This window comes from Lactuca serriola, chromosome 7, assembly GCF_051521515.1.
Source record: "Lactuca serriola cultivar US96UC23 chromosome 7, Lser_US96UC23_V15, whole genome shotgun sequence".
NCBI classification, from domain to species: Eukaryota; Viridiplantae; Streptophyta; class Magnoliopsida; order Asterales; family Asteraceae; genus Lactuca; species Lactuca serriola.
Genome location: NC_136414.1, coordinates 64,328,221 through 64,336,273, shown reverse-complemented (window position 1 = coordinate 64,336,273; position 8,053 = coordinate 64,328,221). Strand labels below are relative to the sequence as shown.

General features: G+C 38.3%; 1 protein-coding gene across 1 annotated transcript; it reads right to left on the bottom strand.

Annotated features, from left to right (window-relative positions):
* Positions 1-721: 721 nt before the first annotated feature.
* Positions 722-2,035, bottom strand: LOC145064043 (formyltetrahydrofolate deformylase 1, mitochondrial-like). The gene is made up of 6 exons (XM_079011571.1): positions 2,016-2,035; positions 1,768-1,918; positions 1,614-1,687; positions 1,378-1,537; positions 1,042-1,303; positions 722-948 (listed from the first exon to the last, which is right to left on the bottom strand). Exons 1-5 carry the CDS (start codon positions 2,033-2,035, stop codon positions 1,121-1,123), a joined length of 588 nt encoding a protein of 195 aa, XP_078867697.1. The 3' UTR covers positions 722-948; positions 1,042-1,120.
* Between the last annotated feature and the right edge of the window lie 6,018 nt (positions 2,036-8,053).

Sequence of the window (8,053 nt, the reverse complement as noted above, 5' to 3'; positions counted from 1 at the left end):
ATGATAATGAGGTCATACCTGTGAAGTAGTGCAGAATGCTCATCATCATATGTATAAAGCTCATACTGCTTTGCAAAAGCATTTCCAAGAGAAATGACCCAATCAATGTCTTGAACAACATCCAAAGTTTCTGCAAGAAACTACAAACAAAAAAAGAAATAAATAATAATGACATGAAAAGTAAGGCTATCAGTCTATAACCTCAACAATAAAACAAAACAAATTATTATTAAAATCAAATAATGATAATACAAATTGTTAAAAATTATGGGACAGCAGGGTCTTCTATGCATGTAGATTGATAAGGTTGTTTCTTTTTTACTTAATAAAATCAAAATGACTTGTCGTGCTAAGTGAGAGGTTGGTCACTTTATGTATTAAGACCCTCCCTATTATGTATTAAGACCCTCCCTATTACAATATTACCCTTGTTTATTTTTTTATTTTATTCAACTTTTGACAATCTCATGAAAAAGGCACTATCGAACCCAGAGCTCATATCATAAGCTGATTTCATAAAAAGATATAAAAAGAAAGACTAAAGAGCCATTACCAGTTGATCAAACCCATGACAATATTCTAAAGAACAAAATTTGACAATATCCTAGACCAAATGACCATTTTTACCTTACATTCTAAAGAACAAAATTTGACAATACTCTTTAACGTGAGAGGATTGATCAGCATCATGACTTGATGGACTCTGCAACACAAGGAATAATTAAAATGAAATACAAAAACTTTGCAACACAAGGAATATAATGGACTCTGTAGTTTTGATCAGCATCATTTTGAGCTTACTCAAAATACAACAGTCCTGTTGTGTTGATAAGGTAGAACGCGTAACTCACAATATGACTTGATTGCCTTCATAAGGCATTGTTTTTCAAGATTCTCAGATTTTTGAATAAAACTCAGCAAATTATCCTTGTGCGAGACTCTCTCAACCTGCAAACCCAAACATAAACTATTTGACTTTTCACCTTAGCATATATATACTGCATACTACTGATACTGAGAAACTTAAAACTCTTTGATTACCATCTGCTCAATGATTGGGCCCCCATCAAGCTCCTCCGTGACAAAATGGGTTGTGGCACCAATCAATTTGACCCCAACTTCAAAAGCCTGTCATTCTCCAGTAAAAAACATAAAAACATAAAAAGCTTAAAACAGAATTTGGAAATTGGAACACAGAACCTGCCTGCCTAGATGGATTTCCTCCCTTGAATGATGGCAATAAGCCATGATGTATGTTGATCACATGCTTCCCATATCTTTTCAAAAAGTCTCCAGACAACACCTGTCCTGGGTAAATAAACAAATAAGACCTTTTTCCCAATCCTGTTGCTATACTACTACTAGAAAAACATTTACCTGCATGTATCTAGCAAGGACCAAGAAATCTGTATCTTCAACCAACCCCAATATCTCATCTTCTACATTCTTCTCCTTTGACTTGGACAGATAATGATATGGAATCTCATGTCTTTCAAGGAACCGCATCACATGGGTATTCCCCACCCTATCATGATTGCTGTTCAAAATACAGACATTATACACATCATTTACTGGTCAAAGATAACAAATAAAAAAAAAGTTCCATGCTTTACCTGATTACAGAGCTTATCTGAACCGGAAGTTTTCCATCTTGCCAAGCATGCAGTAGATCAACAAGACAATGGTCCTGCACCAGCAACCTCCTTACTAATGTAATACTATTTTTGGTTTTCACTAACAATTTTTTCTAGAAAGAAGAAGAAGAACCTGCTTAGAAGCAAGAAGAGCGATTTTATATTTGGGGTCTACAGAAGGCACTCGAACAAGCGATTTAACTGCATTGAACATCTTTGATAGGTCAAGTAAGTCCTCGTTCATTTGCTTTCGCTGCCATTTAATTGGGTCGAACACAAACTCACTGAAACACAATTTATTCTTACTTGTTACTTATCAACTTCATGTCAAGTTGGGATTATTAGTAGATTAATATACTTGCACTTGTAAAACCAACATACAGGGGAAAAAATCCATTCATTGATTGGGATAAAAAAAAGAAAGATGCCCAACGTATACAGGGGAAAAATCCATTCATTGATTGGGATAAAAAAACATACAAAAGAAATACGGACCTCCTTTGAAGTCATTCAATCTGGCTAATGCAGAAAACGGATTGTCGTCGGTATCAGCAAGTGATGACTATATTCCTTTTTCTCTATTTCTTCACATCACCATGGCACCTCCGACCCACCACGACCGTCGATGAACACCAACAGCAATCCCTTAAAATGTTATGAAATTGAGGCTGACCCGCCACCGACTGAATCGCCACAGTAGCATATCGCCTGGAGAATCCAAATAAGAAAGAAGAGGTGGGGAAAGGAAGCAGATGGCAGAAGGAAAGGAAAAGAAAGAAAATAAAATAAAAGGAGTCGAGACGAAACCTGAAAGTATTCCACTGGACCAAGAAAAAACCCTAAATCTTCTCATTTTCTGCAATCGATTGTAATAATCACATCAACATGGCACCTCCGACTCACCACCACCGTCGATGAAGACCAATCGGGAAATCGAAGCAGATCTTTACCATTTGCGTTCATAATAGGTCGGAGTGGATATTAGCGAAAGCAGCGATGGTGGAGAAAATGAGAAAGAGTTAGGGAATCGATGCCCTCTACCAATTAGATCACACGGGACCAACAGTTTTTCCTTCCTCCCAACCCCGAAAGACGTGGAATCAATGCCCTCTATTTTTGGAAGTCGGATCGATGGATACTCGTCCTTGTTAGATTTTTTTAGGCTTCAAAATTGATAGATTTTTTTTTTCGATTCTTTCAAGTTTGAATCAGAAAATGAGAAAGAGTTAGGGAAATCAAGAGTGCAATGCTCGTCCTTGTTAGGTTGAAGATGAAAGATAGATAGAAGATAGAAAAAAAAAGGCGGGTTTTCAAAATTTTGGGGATTTCATTTCCCCCCTTGTCTACTAAAAGCGCGTTTCATTAAAATTATAAAGCGACAGGTACAGACGACGCGCGTTTAAGATAAAGCGCCCTCCGTGTTTTTAATTTTTTTTCTTGAGACACCAAATTAAGGGCACGCAATAAAGCGTGACGTAAATCCTTAAATTTTTTGGAGAGATGACACTATTTTAAGGGCACGTCCTTTTGCGTATCATTAATTATCGCGTGTCGTAAAAAAGCGCGTCATTAAAGGTCTTTTTTCTTGTAGTGGCATGATCAAGACGAATATCAGGCAGTTCTTTTCACCTAGCGATATGACTCTTTGTTGGAGATGCAGGAGGCCGCTAGGCGGTGTGAGATCGAGATAGAGCTTCAAAAAAGGGAGCAGAGATCGGCCACAACACAGTCGCAGTCGACGCCAAAGCGGTTTAAGACCATTGATTCTAGATCTGGGGGTCGATTAGGGGGTGTGTGCCACAAATGTGGCAGTGAGGGCACTATGTGAGGGATTGCCGCCAGTAGCACCCTGATCTGAGTACTAAGAGCTGTTACCATTGTGATTGGCTTGGCCATATGAAGGTCAACTGTCCATTTCTCGCCGCCAAGCCGGCATAGGCTTTGATCATGAATAGGTATCAGGGGAGGGCAGAGACCCCAAAGACTCAAGGTCGTGCATTCTAGCTTACTGTCGAGGAGGCCAGAGTAGCTCCAGATGTTGTGACTGGTATGTTTCTATCCGTTATCTTGTTGATTATGTTTTGTGTTATGCTTATATGTATTTGCCTCTGTTAGGTATGTTTCTAGTGAACTCTTTTCCTGCTCTAGTGTTGTTTGAATCGGTTACGAGTCGGTCCTTTGTATCTCGATCGTTTTGTAGGGAGTTTGATATGCCCATTGGGGAGTTAGAGTGTCCGTTGCAAGTTTCTATCGCTAACGAACATGGGGTTTCTACATCGTCAATATATCAGGGTTGTATTCTAGAATTCTTCGAGGTACCTTATTCGATCGATTTGATCCCTATCCTCATAAGGGATGTTTGCGTGATTGTGGGTTTGGTTTGGCTAATTCGTTTCATTTCTATGATTGATTGTGAGGGCCATCGTGTGGTAGTACAAACCCCAAGTGGGGGAGAACTGTTATCTATGGAGAGGGAACCAGGATTGGTTTAAGGTTTTGTTTTGCAGCTAGAGCTCAACAGTATATTCAGCATGTATGTGCGGGTTATTTGGATTATGTGGTGGATACACGTGTTGGGGATCAGGTTTAAGTTTCAGAGGTTCCGGTGGTCAGAGAGTTCACATATGTGTTTCCATAGGAGTTACCCGGTGTGCCTCATGAGAGGTAGGTCGAGTTCTGGATTAAACTTATGCTAGGGGTGACCCTGATTGCCAAGGCGTCGTATCTCTTGGCACTGCCTGAGATGCAGGAGCTGCTAGGCAAGCAATTCATCAGGCCGAGCAATTCACCGTGGGGAGCACCGATTTTGTTTGTCAAGAAGAACGATGGTTCACACCGGATGTGCATTGATTACCGAGAGTGGAACAAGTTAACGGTGAAGAGCTGCTATCCCCTTCTGTAGATTGATGACCTTTTTTTATCAGTTGCAGGGGCATTTTAGTTCTCCAAGATAGATTTGATGTCCGGGTATCATCAGGTCAATGCGAGAGAGGAGGACGTAGAGAAGACCGTGTTCCAAACTCGTTATAGTTATTACGAGTTCGTAGTGATGCTGTTTGGGCTCACTAATGCGCCTGCAATATTTATGGTTTTGATGAATCGAGTATGCAGGTCGATGCTCAATTGTTTGGTTATTGTGTTCATTGATGATATCTTGGTATATTCCAGGACCGGAGAGAAGCATGAGGAGCATCTTCGTGAACTTCAAGGGGTTTGAGGCGAGAACGGCTTTATGCTAATTTCTCGAAGTGCGAGTTTTGGTTATGAGAGGTTCAGTTCCTTGGACACCTCGTGAACCAGGATGGGATATTGGTCGATTCAGCCAAGATCGAGGTTGTGATGCAGTTGGAGATTCCGAAATCTCTCTCGGATATCAGGTGTTTCTTTGCTTTGGCAGGGTATGTTGGATTAATGTCCAAGTCCATAACTATAATTGGTAAGACTTGACCCGACCCGGCATGGTCCATTTGGGTTGCATGGCATCATGCACTTGGATAGAATTTAATGAGAGAAATAAGACACTTATGGTTATTAATATATTATAAGTTCTAGTATATTAATAATAAGAATAATAAGATTATTTAATTAGTATTGATCAAGAATTAATCTAGGATTAATTAAGTGATCAAAAGTAGACTAATTAAATATATGGGTTGATTGTGTAAATCATCCATACTTGTATAGTAGGCTAATGCTCCATGGATAATCAAGTTGGGCTAAAACCCATAGGATGGTTCATGGATGCTCCATGGTGTATTTGTACCCATGGATCATGGAAATGAAAGGCCATGTCAATTAGGGTTTACATGGTGTAACCCTAACTATATAAGCATCTTATTCTTGACCAAAATCGGCCACTAGTGTGTGGTGTAAGAGGGCTAGCCGATTTCATGAGTTGTAGTTTTCTCTCAAGTCATTCCATGTGTATTTGGTGTTGTGTGAACCATTTGAGGTGTCACACTTGGGGCACTAGGCACTCAAGCTTCATGAAGACTTTCTACACCAAAGAGGTATGTATTATATCTTGCTATAGTCATTGTTTTTGTATGCTAGATTAGGATAATACCTTGGAAGTTCTTATTTGCATGTATAATAGAGAAAACATAGATCCAAGGTATTTAGGGTTGCATGTACACTTAGGAGTATTAGAATGCTCAAAACCCAACAGTGGTATCAGAGCCTAGGCTTGTTTTCTTGTTATACCTGCAATAGAAGCTGAAAAAAAAACGAATTTGGTGCTGTCTGGTCATCAGAGGACTCGGCGAGTCCATCAGAGGACTCGGCGAGTCCATGCCTAAAATGTGATCAATTCGATCCAACTCGCCGAGTTGGTTCATGCACTCGACGAGTTGGACCCCCAGACAGCATATTTTCGAGTTTTTTTGGCTAGAAATGGACTAGGAACATTACCCTAAGTTGTTTTTGAACTTATAAACTTATTTTTGATGTGGTAATGTTCATGCTAATCCATTTTCAAAGATAATTGTCAATAGATTCATGTTTTGTATTAGTTTAAGGTTTAGACTAATTACATGAAAAAGTTTGATTTGAATTATCTTGTTCTTATGAGTTGCTTAGATTAATAGGAAAGTTATGTGAAATTATTGTTTTCAATCCAAATTAATCTAAGAGTTGATTCTAAAATGTGTTTGTGTAACTTTTCCTCAAGTTATATGAAAAGTCACATTTAAGTTTCATAAAACTCATAAAAGTTGGCAATGGTTACAAAATGAAGAGTCTTGTGTCATTGAATAATTTTTTTTATGACTCCATAACTTGTCCTCAAGTTATGGAAGTTCAAGAGTCACTTCATTAAAGGAAAATATGTAACCATAATTAAATCCATAAGTTATAAAATAAAGAAAAAGTTAGTTCTTTTATTAGTTTAAAGTCTTCCATAACTTGTCCTCAAGTTATGCAACTTGAAGAGTTTTTGGATTAAAACTACTTTAAACACATAAGTTATGGATTTAATTAGTTTTGAATAGTTTCAAAACTTGCCCTCAAGTTTTGGAATTTGTAAAGTTTTCACTTATGAATACTTTAATTCCAAGTTAGCCCTTAGAATTTTAAAAGTTAAAATTCAACCCTTATACTTTATAATATTATAAGTTAATAATATATAAATGTATAAGAGTAAAGTCAGTCTAACCGCTAGTACGCCTCATTCACGAAGCCGGTCTATAAGGTGGGTATAAGGTTGTTGCCTATAAAATGGCAACTTAATGGGTGTCCACTCTCACCCACCGCTTGCTTGACTGGTGGAGGGTCGTTAGCCGAACGGGTTTGACAGGACTAGAATTCTCCCTTCATTAAAAGTATTAATGATAATACTAAGTAACTAAACTCTTAATAATACCCAATCTTAGTTACTTAGGAAAAATGTGAATAAGGTGCTAATCCATGAAATTACACTTTGCACTTTGTTTAAGTCGGTTAGTGGAGCGTGTGTGGTTAACCGGCACACTAACGCGTATTTAACAAGGTAGGCAAAGGGTGACTTAATGTTTATCATAGTATCGATGGAGCGTGTGTGGTTAACCGGCACATCGATTAAGGGGTAAACACTTAAGGGTACCAAGTAATTTGCATGGTTACTTCACACCTTGTTTTGTGATCCTCGGCATCCCAGTCACAAAACCTGAAGGGCACACTCGAGATTGAAACATGCCTTTGAACAGTTCAATGAATCTCAAAGATCTAGGAGTTTCAAAACCAATTAAAACCTAATAATACATTTCGTTTATCTTGGTGGAAATTGGTGAATCGTCATTCACCTACCTTCAAATATTTTATAGCTTGGATTACGGCATACCTCTTCTAAGTTATAAAATAGTTTGTTGGGTCCTAGCCTTAATATTTCATATTGGGTGTCATATTAAGGACTTTAAATCAACTATCTTGAATATCTCCCAAAAGATGTCTATTTTAGACACCTATGATCTTCCCAAATCTCTTGAAACAAGCTTTCCTAAATGAAGATGATGTCCCATGGAAATCATACTTCATTCACCTCCTCCAATTATTCTCCCCAACCCACAAGTTCTTGAAAAGTTTAAGGTCACTCAAGCCCTATTGGCAAGGCAAGGTCTAGGTGTGATCACATCTTGGAGATGTAGTCACGTATTGACAAGTCGGGAGAGTTGTGTGTCAAAGTCTTGAGAAAGTTGGTGGTTCAATCACTTTCTAAGTCACATAGTGAGTTCCTTTGGGACACCTATGAAACAGACTATAACAAGACCCTTAATGATCTTATCTATTTGCTAAGATCAACTTCCTAAAACTTTATGGACATTGACAATGATGACATTGGATATCCAGTAAAGCATTCTCTTCCCAATGGAAAGGGATCGGCCATAGTCAACTTGGTTGACCAAATGGTAAAGAGAAAAAGCTAAGTCTGTGATAGTCTCGGGTAC

Coding starts and splice junctions, on each gene's coding strand:
- LOC145064043 (XM_079011571.1), bottom strand. CDS start 2,035: ATGAATGGATTTTTTCCCCT. Junction 1,538..1,613: donor CAGATAAGCTCTGTAATCAG/GTAAAGCATGGA, acceptor TATTTTGAACAG/CAATCATGATAGGGTGGGGA. Junction 1,304..1,377: donor TCCTTGCTAGATACATGCAG/GTAAATGTTTTT, acceptor TACCCAGGACAG/GTGTTGTCTGGAGACTTTTT.